The following is a 14,729-nucleotide window of genomic DNA, read 5'->3' as shown; positions in this document are numbered from 1 at the left end:
CCGAACAGAACGAAGGTGTAGTGAATCTGAACAGAACTTAAGGGTTAACAAGAGCTTGTGACTAAATAATAACATTTTGGACATAAAATAGCAACGACATATCTGATTATCGTCGTTGTCGGGTGGAAACCTTGTATGTCCAAAACTCCTCGTTTTGCATTTATTATTTTAAAAATGATTTAAACTACCCATAATTGCCGGACTATAAGCCGCGGCTTTTTTCCCATGTTTTGAACCCTGCGGCTTATATAGAGATTTTTACAGCTAAGGGCCAGTTAGTTAGTTTTACAATGGTCTTTAACAAGGATTTATATATAGATTTTTACTGCCAACGGCCACCAGGGGCGCTCTAGCAGGAAGCAGGAAGGACACCTGCGGCTTATAGTCAGGTGCGGCTTATATATATGTAAACATTTGTTTTTTGTTCTAAATTTAGCAGGTGCGGCTTATAGTCAGGTGCGGCTTATAGTCCAGCAATCATGGTAGTGAAAACAGCCGATCTAAAAGCACACAACGCCTCGCACTGCGAGGCGTTGTGTGCTTGTAGATCTGCTGTTTTCACTACTTTTGTGCGACAGCCTTGTATGATGAATCAGCTAGGGCTTTACTTTATGAAAGAACGTACAAATTTGAAACTTGGAGATACAAGGTTTCCACCCCGACAACGACGATATGCTACCTTCCTCCCTTTAGCGCTCGGTGAGATGAGTGAGTGGTCGGAGACGACAACGCCTGGCGTATTGCGTTAAATATTATGTTGGATGGAAACCTCGTATGTCCAACACCGTTACTTTTTAGGAAATGAAAAGGGAGGGGGGGCCCTGTGTCCCAATGGATCCAATATACTGTAGTTATCATTTGGTCACAAACTCTTGTTAATACTTTCCATTGGTTGGATATTATTTATAAAACCCACAGACTCACTTCACCACCTTCAACCCAGTGTCCCTATTTTTAAAAAGCAGAAAATACTGAAGTCTGGAGATACGAGGTTTAAGCAACGACTAGCATTTAGCATTAGTATTCCTATGGCAAGTGTCTTATCCATTGAAGCGGGAAGCCATCAGTCATCAGCATATCTCCTAGAGACAGCAAGGAGAGCTGTCTAACCGCGCTGTACTGTGAAACATCATGTCTGACTACTGCAGTGGCCCTGGACCAGGGCCCACTTGAACATATCTAAAGCAGGGGTCTTTAACGTTTTCAGGCCAAGGCCCCCTTAGCTGAGAGAGAGAGAGATGAACTGGGGACCCCCACAACCTTTTCATAGATTCCATATATTTTAATCGTTTGACAGCACAATCATCAGTGTATTTTGGATTAATGTAAATTTGTGTTTTCAGATATTTAATCACTTGAACCGTCAATACTTAATAAAGTTGACCTTTCACTCTGTACTTGGTCTGCTTTTTTCCCCTCTACAAAACCTCTTTGCCAAAAATGGCTGATCTACAAGCTCACAATGCCTAGATAGGCTCCTACCCTATGGGCCCCTCTGCAAGGCTAACCTACTGACTGTACAGTACTTGACTACAGGCACGTGCACACATAGACAAGGGGGTTTAACGTCTGTAAAAAGCGGCCAGTGGTCGACCTCCAAGCTCACAACGGGTCGCGCTGCTACGTTTTGTGAGCTTGGAGGTCTGCTATTTTCGGTATTTTCTCCAAAAGGCCCTTTTAGAAATGTCAGCCCCTGCCTCTCTAACATTCTCTGCACGTCCCTGCTTGACTAAATGTACTTATAGTTACTTTCAACCCCTGTCACTTATGAATCTGTTTGTATGTTTTTTTTTTGCCTAGACACTGGTGCAACAGCAGAAGAGCAGAGCATTCTACCGTATCCAGGCAACAAGGATGATGATCGGAGCGGGGAACATTCTAAAGAAGCACGCTGCGGACCAGGCCCGTAAGGTACAGAATAAGACACACATGCATGTACGCAGGCAGGCAGGCAGGCAGGCACACACACACACAAAAGGTTGGTGACAGATGCGTAGGACAAAATGTGCATATATTCAGAAGGAGCTCTCTGATATCAAACACTATACCCTTCCTATTCTGGGGACAATAATCTGTGAAAATAGCCAATCTACAAACACGACACATCACATTGTAAGCTTGTAGATTGGCTATTTTTGGCAAAGAGATTCAGCGTAGAGAGGGGGGAAAAAGGAGGGGATCTTAGTATGGACCCCTGGGGGACTCCGGTCAACAAACTACAGCATATGGTTTAATTGTTGGTTGCGACCGCAGGGAGCAGTTTAGTGTGAAAACTTGAAGCAGTTGTGTCTCGCTGTCACACTAAGCTGTTACTCTTGCCTGTCACACTGTTAAGCCCTTTGCACACAGGACAGTTGCGTTTTTTTCGTTTGCGGCATGAATAAAACGCATTGGATTTGGTGTGCAAGGCTGTGCAGAATCGGCGCTGCGGATCCAAAAAGGAGTCATAAAAGGAGTGATGAGTTTTTTACCGCATGCGTCAAGACGCACGAATCGAACTCGGTTCGATCGAGAAAAAAACGCACGGCGGCAGCCACTCGTCGCACGGCTAATTCGGAGCCGGTGTGCATGAGGTCATAGAGAATCATTGTTTTCTTTTCAAAAAATTATATTGTCCGTTTTATCCGTGCGGTTAAACGCGCCTGTGTGCAAAGGGCTTTACTCTAAGCTCTTACTCTTGCCTGTCTCACACACACACACACACACACACACACACACACACACACACACACACACACACACACACACACACACACACACACACACACAATTAGTGTTAAAGGAGTAGTTCACCCCCAAAATGACTTTTTTCTATTGATTAGTCATGCCATGGAGACTAGAGTTCAATAATATTTTAGTTTTTTTGTCACATTCCTAAGACAAAAATGTGATAATAATAAATGTACCCCCATTCGTTCCGGATGGGGACCCGTTTCGAAACGGGTCCCCATCCGGAATCAATGGGGGTAGATTTAATCTAATTAAATTTTAGGAATGTGACAAAAAACAAAAAATATTATTGAACTCTACTCTCCATGGCATGACTAATCAATAGAAAAAAAGTCATTTTGGGGGTGAACTACTCCTTTAAGCCTGTTCAGTTGTGGTAGATCAGCTCAATTGATGTCCAGCACACCTGAAACTCTGATCAGTTTGGTTGAGTGTCTCAAAGTGTTCAGATCTCCTCTGCCATTTTCCTCCTCACGTGTGCTTTGAAGAGCACATGCAATTATGCTCGCCTGCACGCAATATTTATCGTCAATTAATGTCCACCCCCACCATGTCTCATATGCATATTATGTATATATGTTGATGTGTTTCTTTTTTGCAATTCTTTTTAAACTTAGGTAAGTATAAATTATAGTCAAATTAGCTGGCACCCTCTGCAGTCGCTACTCGACCTTAGGGAGTGTTACTTGTAATTGTGCTTTGCCAACAAGTCATACATGGTGTGTGCTTGCGTACGTGCGTGTGCCTCCAGGTGGTGAGCAGTCATGAGACCCAGGCCCAGGAGTACGACCCTCACACCATCAGGATGGAGTTTGAGCCTTCTCTCTATCAGTGCTTCGAGAACTGCGGCTCCCTCAAGCTGACCGTGTCCCGGCGCGGGGGAGACAACGGGGTCACCGTCAAGGTCAGTGTGTGTGCTGTGGACCCCAAGGCTGCCTGTGAACACGGAAACAGCACGCGCACACACACACACACACACACACACACACACACACACACACACACACATACACACACACACACACACACACACACACACACACACACACACACACACACACACACACACACACACACACACTAGGGCATTCACCAAATATTAGAATATTCGAATATCAAAGTCACTATTCAACCTTGTTCACCGAAGTCGAATATTTGCTTATTGTTTTTTTTTTTATTGTTTTCTCTTTAAAACATATATAGTTTATAAAGCTTGGCTAGATAGGAAGTCATAAGAATGAGTTGTCAATGCCCCTGGTGGATGAATTTGTTAATGCTCTTTACCAGGGGTTCTCAAACCTTTTTAGGCCGTGACCCCCAAAATAAACATAATATGAACTGGGAACCCCCACCCTGACAAGCACTCGGTTCTGCAGATAAATATTGTGAAAATAGCCGATCTACATGCTCACAACGCCTCGCAACGCAACGCGAATACTAAAAATCAGACACGAAAGATGCAATATATTCCATTTTGTGTCGATTTGTCCTTCCCGACCAGGGCTTCAGACAGGAGCGATAAATTGTTAATCCGCGTATTTATCTCCCTCGAAAGTCAATTTCTCGCTACATGCCTGCGGCAGATAATGCCTCAATTCTGTAGCTCTAGTTGGGTAGGACAAATCGACTCAAAATGGAACATATTGCATCTTTTGAAAAACCAACACCTGGACCATCTATTTTGGGGACCAAATAAATACGTTTAAAGATAAGATAGCCGTTTTGGGCCGAAACTCGCCTTTAAGCATGCTTCATCTTCTACCACTGACTAGATGTCACACAGAAAATACCCAATGCCAACTTGACATTGACTCACATGTCAAGTCACCAACCAGCAGGGGACAAATTATTCAACCCCAGTACTTGAGTCAACGTATAGCTACTCCTCTCCTCCTGCTGGTCAAATATTACTCCAGTACATGAGTTTAAGTATCTCGGGGTCTTGTTCACGAATGAGAGAAAGGGGAAGACGGAGAAGAAGATCAGCTGGAGAATCGGAGCAGCAGGAGCGGTTTTGCAGTCGCTAAATCGCACTGTGGTGAAGAAAAAAGAGTTGAGCCGGAAGGCAAAGCTCTCTGTCTACCGAGCAATCTTCGTTCCTACTCTCACCTATGGTCATGAAGTGTGGGTCATGACTGAAAGTATAAGGTCGCGGGTGCAAGCGGCCAAAATGGGTTTCCTCAGACGGGTGGCTGGTATCTCCCTTAGAGATAGGGTGAGAAGTTCAGTCACCCGAGAGAGACTTGGAGTAGAACCGCTGCTCCTACACTTGGAAAGGAGTCAGCTTAGGTGGTTCGGGTATCTAGTACGGATGCCTCCCGAGCGCCTTCCTAGGAAGGTCCTCGATACGCGTCCCACTGGGAGGAGACCCCGTGGCAGACCAAAGACCAGATGGAGGGATTATATCTCCAAACTGGCTTGGGAACGCCTCGGTATACTCCCTGAGGGAGTAAAGGAAGTTGCTCGGGATAAGGAAATCTGGAGGTCTCAGTTGGAACTGTTACCCCCACGACCCGATTCCGGATAAGCGGTTGAAGATGGATGGATGGATGGATGGATGGACAGACAGACAAGTGAAAGTTGCTCTGTCAATTGTGTTAAGTTAACGTACTAGAGTGCTTGCTTTTAAAAATACTTGAGTATTGAAAAAAAAGTATTGAAAAAATTAAAAGAAAGAATCAATTTCGTTTTCAGACTCTTCCAGACTCTCCTAAAAGAGGCTTTGATAATCTTTACATACACCATCCCTTTGTTGTTAAACGCCAGGAGAGAGAACAAGGGAATGTAAGGAAAGAACGGAGGAGAGGAGAGGAGAGAAGAGAGGAAGAGAGGAGAGGAGAGGAGAGGAGAGGAGAGGAGAGGAGAGGAGAGGAAAGGAGAGGAATAGTAATTCCAACATTTACATAATGAACCATGATTCTTTTCAAGCGTTCAGAATCTCAATCTATGCTCACAAAGCCGAACACTGTTTTGCAAAACATTCCCAATTATCTGTCTGCTTCAGTCAGATCACAGCATTGCGTTCCCTTACTCCCATACCCGGGTGTTGGATACGGTATCTCACTGTAGTGTATCTAGACTATAGGGAGGAGAAATGGGGGAAGAAAATACACCGGCGTAACGTTTACACGGAGGATTTGACTGTGTATAGGGGATGAAAGGAGCTGAGAGAAGCAAAGTACAAAGTTTCTCTCTGACCAGAGGGCCTTCTATAATAATGTTCCTTCTCTTGTTCTCCCACACCGTCCTCCCTGAAAATTATTCTCCACTTTCTTTAGTTTTTTTCTCCCCACCGGCTGTTCTCTGTCCCTTTTCCCCGTATTCCCATTGTTTCTTTACTTTCATCCATAACAATGCCGTTTTCAGAGATTTGGTTGCCTCTAGTTTTAACTCTTGGAAAGTCTTTTAAGTGAAAGTAACTTTTTTTTCCCCCCTTCTGTTTCGGGGTTGTTTATTCAAGTGTTTCTTTGGGTTGCGAGTAAAGTAAAGTATTCCTTTAATTATTGTGTTATTTATCGTCACTGTCGGGCAGAAACCTCGTATCTGCAAGTTTCAATTTTTTTTTTTTTTTTGCTAAGTAAAGCCCTGCTTCATCATACAAGGCCGTCGCACAAAAGTAGTGAAAACAGCCGATCTACAGTGCGAGGCGTTGTGTGCTTGTAGATCGGCTGTTTTCACTAGTTTAAATCATTTTTAAAATGATAAATACAAAACAAACGGTTTTGGACTTACAAGGTTTCCACCCGACAACGACGTTATGTTATTATTTCAAAAGAGTTTCAGCTTCCCCCAAAAAACTAAAGATCTAGATATTGCACGGTACGGGGGAAAAATAATCTATAAATCTGTGCGTGTGTGTGCGCGCGTGTGTGTGTGTGTGTGTGTGTGTGTGTGTGTGTGTGTGTGTGTGTGTGTGTGTGTGTGTGTGTGTGTGTGTGTGTGTGTGTGTGTGTGTGTGTGTGTGTGTGTGTGTGTGTGTGTGTGTGTGTGTGTGTGTGTGTGTGCCAGGTGGATTATCGTACAGAGGATGGCACAGCCAACGCCGGCTCCGACTATGAGTTTGCAGAGGGAACTCTCCTCTTCAAGCCTGGCGAGAGCCTCAAAGGTAAACAACAGGAGAACAATTAGCCTAGTTAATTTTGGAAGTAATATTGTTTTGATAATTAAAAAGAAAACATTGATTAAACCTGTTTCAAGGCCTGGAAGCGGTGCTAAATTGACTGTATTTTTCCCCCCAACCTTATTGAGTTCATCTTTCTTTTTGTAACAGCTCCTATACTAGTATAGATAATTGCAGTTGACTACCACAGTAACACACTACTTACTGGCGCGCGTGCGTGTGCGTTGTGCTCGCGAACATCGTGGTGGTGAAGTAAAATCCAAACCACGACCAAAGCTGACGCTGCCTTGAGTCAATAACATGGCTCCTGTTTACATCTATGGGACTGTGGAAGGAGGAGAATGGAGCACTGAGCAAGCGATCTGAATCAGGAAATGCTCACGGGCGGATCGGCCGCTGAGCTTGATGGGAAATGTAGTGTTTTTGCTCACCTGTTTACCTGATAACCATGGCAACCAGGTAAGACGTTCCCAGACGTCTTAAGGATTTCTTTGGCAAGCTATGTGTTAAATGTTACCACCCCTGTGTTGGTGGGGTAAATACTGAAGCGTTCAGGTTTTTTAGCTGGTTGTCCACCCTTGTGGACTGGTGGTATACTATCCACCAGGGGTTTGATTGATTGATTGAATACTTTATTGGCATCTTGCAAATACAGGAAGGTACAGTTCAATACACAGTCTGCTAAGAGGATTTTAAACCCAAGAAAGCCTATGGCTTGTTTCCATTGGGGGCAGTTGTGCTCAATTCATCAAAACATTCAATTCAATTCAATTCAATTCAATTCAATTCAATTCAATTCAATTCAATTTAATTTCTTTTAATTTCATTCAATTCAGTTCAATTGCTCTGCCAGCAGAACTTAAATCCCTGAATTCCCTAGGCTGGCAAGCCAGCCCTGATACGTGCTCAGTCACTCATTCCTTCCCCAGTATCAGGTCTGGACTTCAGCCTATAGGCACCGGCGCAGAAAATTATCTGGGCCAATCAGTGACTGCGTTTCAACTGCTTTCCACACAACAAGTGAAACGCTTACCCTGATTGGTCCTTGTGTAGATGGTGACATGTTGCAGCATTTTCGAAACAACAATGGCTGCCCTTGATGCAACAAGTTAACGCTGGAACGATAAAACAAGCAATATGTGAAGTTATTTTGTTGGAATCAATTACAATTTACAACAATTGAAAAGGAACAGTAGTATGAGCTAGCGGAGTACATCGGCCGAAAAGACGTTTTTGTTTGCCGTTCTTCCGACTGGCTGCACTGTGATGACATATGTTTTGCTACGCTGATTGGTTAGAGGAGTCTGTCTGTCAAGGCAAGTTACTCCCGCTCACATTTCAAGCTGCCTATAGGCCAAAGTCCAGACTCATATTGTGGGAAGGAACGAGTGAGTGAATGCATAGTATGAGGCTGGCTTGCCAGGCTATGAATTCCCTACTCTATTTGAACGTTGATCTTAAATCATGTCTTCACTTAAATACCAATTGTTTGGACCTACACTGTAGCTAAAGCTTTCTCCCCGGCTGGCCTGCTGTCCCCATGGTTGTAGACCAGTGGTTCTCAAAGTGGATTCCAGGGACTCTCTAGGTTCCATTAGGGGGGTCTAAATTGACCCTAATTCTGGTTGCACACTGCTACGTTCTTTCGTTGCGAAATGCGTTTTTCAGGGCAAGGAGAGAGAGAGAGAAACAGAGAGAGCAAGGGACCCAGTGGTCCGAAAATAAATACGAAACGGGCGGCAGTGTGCAGCAGACATAACGTGAGGTGCTCCGTGCTCCGAACATTCGCCCCTATATTCGGCCGAAAAAACTCAGCAGTGTGCAACCAGCTTTAGTCTGTAACTCTTGACAGTGTACAAATGGAACCAAATGGACCCTAACAGGTCCATTTAGTTCCATTTGTCAGTTAAGACCTTGAAATGTAAAAGTTTGAGAACCACTGTTGTAGACGATTCACACTGTGAGCCTTTAATGGGCCTCTTGGGAGTGGTAGTCGTGTCTGCATCCCTGGCCTCCCATCTGTTTAATTTGTTAGAATTGTGTTAAATTTACATGTTTTACATTTTCTTTTTTTTTAGTTTGTCTGTTGGTTTTGTGTTCATTGTTTTAAATGGACCACAGTGACTCTATAGTAGCCTTACATTAAGACTGCCTACCGAGACCTCCGCATTGTGACGTTGGGACGACGGTAGGATAGTCTTACAGACTTTGTCATACAGTCATGCTGGATTGTCGGCAAAACGGTCTCTAGTGGCTCGACACATGCACAAATGCAAAATATACGTAAGACACTGTCGTCATTCTCCCAAATATTAATGACTACGGCGGTAACCTTGCACAATGTATTAGTCCGTTGTTTTCAATAAAAGTAGTTTTTAGTGTCACTGCTTTACCACAGCGCTGGTTAAACATGGCCGCACTTATCACGTGACGTTCATCCCTTGCACTACTCGCTAATACAAGGACGTGACGTATGTGTAGAGTGCACAATAATGCTTCCCAGCCACCAAGTGGCGCTGTTGCAACTAACATTGCGGCAAACGGGGAAAAGCAGTGACACTTGGTAAAAACTACTTTTATTGAAAACAACGGACTAATACATTGTGCAAGGTTACCGCCGTAGTCATTAACCGTTGGGAGAATGACGATTATTTTGCATTTGTTCATGTGTCGAGCCACAAGAGACCGTTTTGCCGACCGTCCAGCGTGAGTGTATGACAAAGTCGGTAAGACTCTCCTACCGTCGCCCCAACGTCACAATGCGGAAGTCTCGGTAGTAAGGCTAACTCTATAGTATCTAGTAAGCGTGATGGAGTGATTTTGACAGAGGATTCCATCAAAAACTGTGCATGGTTGGACTATGAACAGAGAGCAGAAAATCGTTGACACATTGCAACACATAAAGACTGTTCACCCCCCCCCCCCCCCCCTCTCTCTCTCTCTCTCTCTCTCTCTCTCTCTCTCTCCAGAGATCACGGTTGGAGTGATTGACGACGACATCTTCGAGGAGGACGAGTACTTCTACGTCCACCTCAGTAACCCGCGCGTGGTTGGCTATCCTGAGCCCGCCCCTCTGGAGTCTAGCACCGCCCCAAAAGCGGTGCTAGGTGACGCCCACACCGCCACCGTGACCATCTATGACGATGACCATGCAGGTAATGGGACAATGTCACATGTGTTGTCACAATGTGTGTTCTTCTTCGTGTGCTGTATTTCGGGAGGCTCCGACCACATTCTCCCATGTATCTCTGCGGTTGCACGTGACCATTGGCAACCAATAGCCTCCTCTGGTCGCATTTCAATCTATGATGGCGACACCCATGCCAAGGACCCAAAATACTTCAGTTGCGCTGCATAGAAACCAATGGCTTCGCACTGTCCATATATTTTACAGTCTATGGTTGTACAGAGAACGAAAATCCTTCGTTGTATCTGATATTTGAACAGTTAGGGGTACAGTGTCTGGCTCAGGGACACTTTGAGGGGGCCAGGGTGGGCCGAGGATCTAACCTGGAACCTTCCGTTTCCCAAGCAGCCCCTCTACTGCCTGAGCCACTCTGTTCTATGGAGTTAAATGTAGCTGCATAAACGAGTGCCCTCTGAACCTTGTGGGGAATGCTTTGCAAGCACATAAGGAATAATTGATAGGAAATGGAACAGAAGTGGTTCTACGCATGCGTGACTGGTCTGATCTGTTGCGTCTCCATGTAAACGATAAATTAGATGTGCTCCTTTGGGATAGTTCTCAGACCACCTCCATGTCACCACATATGTCCATACATGTACTGTAAATGTCTTTGGTGACGTTGTATACTAAGACAGAGAGGCAGCATAAGCGAGGGAGTGAGTGTTTACCTACTGCCCGTTGTCTAGAGTGTCTAGAGTGAGTAGGTGGTACAGTAATGCAACACACTGTAATTGTCGCTCTCATCCTCTCAAGGTATATTTAGCTCGGAGACATTCAGTGAGTGAGTGACCGTGGGTGTTCATCAACCTAATCTGTCTGTCTGTCTGTCTGTCTGTCTGTCGGTCTGCCTGTGAATATATTTCTTTCTTTCTTTCTTTCTTTCTTTCTTTCTTTCTTTCTTTCTTTCTTTTCCCTCCCTAAAACATGATGATCAGGTATAATGATTATACTAGGAGGAAGTTTTTTTTCCTCCAAAAAAGTGTACAGAAAGTTATGTTTTTATGCACCAGTTCATTAAGTATGCCTGGTTGTCAGGTGGGTGGTGACCCAGCTGAAGTTAGCCACACCCACAGTGGTAAAAGGGGAGGGGATGATTGTATGATGTCATTAACTTCAAGTGTTTTTCGATCGGGCCTTTTGACTCAGAGACTTTTCAGCTTTCAGGAAGAAACCAAAAATACACAGGGAAGGCGAATTTGCACATTATAACCACACCTGGGGGTCTATTAGAGTAATGTTAACGCCATAGACACATATAAAACAGTAAAAGTACAAAACTATGGCACCACCTCTTTAAAGATGGTTTGATTGTAAGCATTTTTGAAAGATTGTTAAAATAAAGTTTTGGTTAAAAATCTAAATTTCTCTCTCTCTCTCTCTCTCTCTCTCTCTCTCTCTCTCTCTCTCTCTCTCTCCCTCCCTCTCTAGGCATCTTCACCTTCGAGTCGGACAGCCAGCGGGTGAGCGAGAGCGTGGGAGTGATGGAGGTCAAGGTGCAGAGGACGTCGGGGGCGCGCGGCCTGGTGGCTGTGCCTTACCGCACCGTGGACGGCACGGCCAGAGGCGGCGAGGACTACGAGCTGGTCAGCGGGAAGCTGGAGTTCCAGAACGACGAGACCATGTGAGTAAACAACGGCCCGGATCAATACGGATCTAATATACAGATATACAGATCCTTCTTGAAAAATTTGAATATCGTGTAAAAGTACATTTTCTTGAAACCTTCATATATTTCTTGAAACTTTCATATATTCTAGACACATTGGACATTCAGTGAATTATTTCAAACCTTTTTTTTTTTGTTAAAACTTTGAATTTCTATGGCATACAGCTCATGAATATCAAAAGTCCATATTTCAAAATATTACAATATTACACGAGAACGCTCAAAACAAGGATTTATAATAGAAAGGTCAACCTTCGGAAGTCAGAGTTGCTTGAAGTCCAGTGGGAAGTTTCTGAAGTCAGTTATGATTTGAGGTGCTATGGCATCTGCAATGCTTTTTTACACAATGTTCAAATTTTTCGAGAAGGATCTGTACAAGCTCATAACACATCCGCGCTGTGACGTGTAGTGATCTGCTTTTTCCAGCACACAACACGGGCATTACCTAGATGCATGAGCAAATCGTAGTTGTAGGGTGGAAACCTTGTATGTCCAAAACCTTCCTTTTTTATTATTTTTAAAACGATTTAAAATAGTCAAAATAGCCGATCTACTGTGTGCTTGGAGATCGGCTATTTTCACTACTTTTGTATGATGAAGTAGGGCTTTAATTTACCAAAAAAACGTATGCATTTGAACCTTGGAGATACAAGGTTTCTGCCCGGCAGTGACGAAATGCACAGAGCATACGTTTGGATGCTCATTGTGAATGCTATATCCAGGCCGCGTGGTCGCGTCAAGTGCAGACAGCATCAGCCACTCTATGTCCATTAACAATATAGACAGACCTGCCAACCTCTCCAGCTGCACGCCTGACTTGCATAGCGAGTGTGAAGAATGAGATCCGATGCAGACAGCAAGTACGTGATGAGAACGCATATGTACCTACACAGTTATATATCTGGTGTTAATGCAAAGCGAGTGATGGCATATCGCTCAATAACGGTATGGCCTGGCCACATACAGATTGCATGTTGTTATTGTATGCTGGCTCCATTATGTTAAATGGAGCCAAAACATGGAGCCAAGATACATGGTCCACTTGAAGTATCCTGCACATGCAGCGAGATAATGTATTAACCCTCTCGTTTGGTATGTAGATGTTTTTGTATACAAGCGTTGATGTCTGCATAAGTGGCAATGCTAATGTGTTGGAGGCCTTTACTGTAGGGGACTTCGAGACATTAATTACATGTACTTACTGTGCTGTGCTGTATATGCAACCTGCTGGAAAGTTGTTATGTTGCTTTTTTAGGGGCGGCATAGCTGAATGGTTAGGGAGCCCGCCCTGGGGAACCAGAGCCACGGGTTGTCCCAGGTTCGATTCCAGGTCAGGGTAGCAATGTCAATGTGTGTCCCTGAGCAAGATTCTTAACCCCTAAGTGCTCATGCACTCCTTGTGGGCAGCAAATCAGCTGGGTTGGGCTGAAAATACTGAATTTCCCTCACGGGAGGAAATAGGTACTGTATCTATTATTATTATTCCAACAGACAACATGCCTTGTCCTTCACTGTGTTTGTGGAATCATTTATTGTTCAGCAATTTAAAAAATAAGCAATATCTTTGAAAGGGTGATGTTGAGATGCCCTTTAAGTGTCATTTTGTGTTATTGAAGTCCACACTTTCATAATTTCATGATTAGACTTGACTTGCTTTCATCGTTCTAAATCTAATCTAAAACTGTATGGCCGTTGGTGTTTGGCTGTGTGTTCGGTTCTTTGCGACTATGGGAGCTGTGTAGCTGGGAGTCTGATATGGCTGGACTATTTCAATTAATTCCCTCCCTTGGCTGTTCATAGAAAACTCTATTTTTCAATAGCTTGTCGAAAAATGCAATGGATTTCTTCTCAGGACAGCCAGCGGCGGTTTTGTTCTCGCATGACTCATAGACTTTTTATTGTTATATTTTTAAGAAGTTGCTAGTTAAGCACTGAATCCCTATACACTTTGTTGAACGGTGTCCCCCAGGGGTCTATACTTGGCCTCCTCCTTTTTTCCCCCTCTATACCAAATCCCTTTTTGTAGATCAGCTATTTTCAAGTGATCAGAACTATAGCTCTTAACCTGTCGTTAGAAGCATTGCTCATTGTAAGATCTTGTCAACTGCACCAAACCCCCAACTGTTCCTCAAAGTGGCGTCCGGGGAGTCGGGGACCCCCAGGGGTCCTTAAGCTATTCAGTTTATCAGCTATTTGAAAATAGCCAGATCCACTATTTTCAAAACATCTTGGATCCTTAGCCAAATACATGACTTTGGGGATCCTTGATTATGAAAAAGGTTTGAGAACCAGTGAACTGAATCAACATGAGTCACATCATTCGGAGGTCACCAATTTCACCATGACACCAGCGTGTTTTTTTCAGGCTGCGGCCAACATTATGGAAACTGTTTTTGAATTGCTGCTTATTCAGCAGCCGCAAGGTTGCTCATTCACAGTATCCTTTATCCATGCCAGTTTGACAAAGTCCTTGCAGTACTTGGCAACATATGGAATGGATTCTCCAAGTATGTGTGTATACAGTAAATGGGGGGGAAATTGATAATAACCTTGAGGGTGATTTTAACCCATTTAAGCCTAGAATTATTTAATGCTTTAACTATTGAAAAATAGTCGCGCTACAAGCTTGTAGATGTGAGCTTGCAGATCTGCTATTTTTGAAAAATCATGAAAATCTGTGCACATTTTTCATTGTATATTTTTCAAAGCAAACTTTTGTAACTCAAATCTCTGCTTCTGGGGGGTCCCTGGAACAACATATTTTGAGATGGGGGTCCGTGGCCAAATGAATGTAATTTTGGGGTTCCTTGACATGAAAAAGTTTGAGAACCACTGATTTAGAGGAAGGATTTAGAAGTCGGGTCAAAGATATCCAAAGTGAGCTTGTATATCTGCTATTTTTCAATAGTTAAAGCACAAAATAATGGTGGTTAAAATCTAACGCGACTCAGGCGCGTTCCAGGTATTTGAACTTGCAATTAAAAACTTGTTGATATGTTATGTGTGAACGGAGCTTGTTGTCCTCT

General features: G+C 43.8%; 1 protein-coding gene across 1 annotated transcript in view; it reads left to right on the top strand.

The window, feature by feature from the left end:
• Positions 1-14,729, top strand: part of LOC308297985 (sodium/calcium exchanger 1-like) — a gene marked incomplete at both ends in the record, with an annotated part of 133,755 nt that overhangs the window by 27,584 nt on the left and 91,442 nt on the right. Inside the window, 5 exons of the mRNA XM_080741549.1 lie at positions 1,801-1,911; positions 3,482-3,634; positions 6,739-6,835; positions 9,820-10,005; positions 11,466-11,658. Of these exons, the coding sequence (XP_080597675.1) occupies positions 1,801-1,911; positions 3,482-3,634; positions 6,739-6,835; positions 9,820-10,005; positions 11,466-11,658 (740 nt within the window). The remainder of the gene's footprint in view (positions 1-1,800; positions 1,912-3,481; positions 3,635-6,738; positions 6,836-9,819; positions 10,006-11,465; positions 11,659-14,729) is intronic.

The sequence above is a fragment of the Nannobrachium achirus genome, assembly GCF_963921795.1.
Source record: "Nannobrachium achirus genome assembly, chromosome: 14".
In the NCBI taxonomy this organism is placed as follows: Eukaryota; Metazoa; Chordata; class Actinopteri; order Myctophiformes; family Myctophidae; genus Nannobrachium; species Nannobrachium achirus.
The sequence above is the reverse complement of the archived record's forward strand: the minus strand, read 5'-3'. Positions and strand labels throughout refer to the sequence as shown.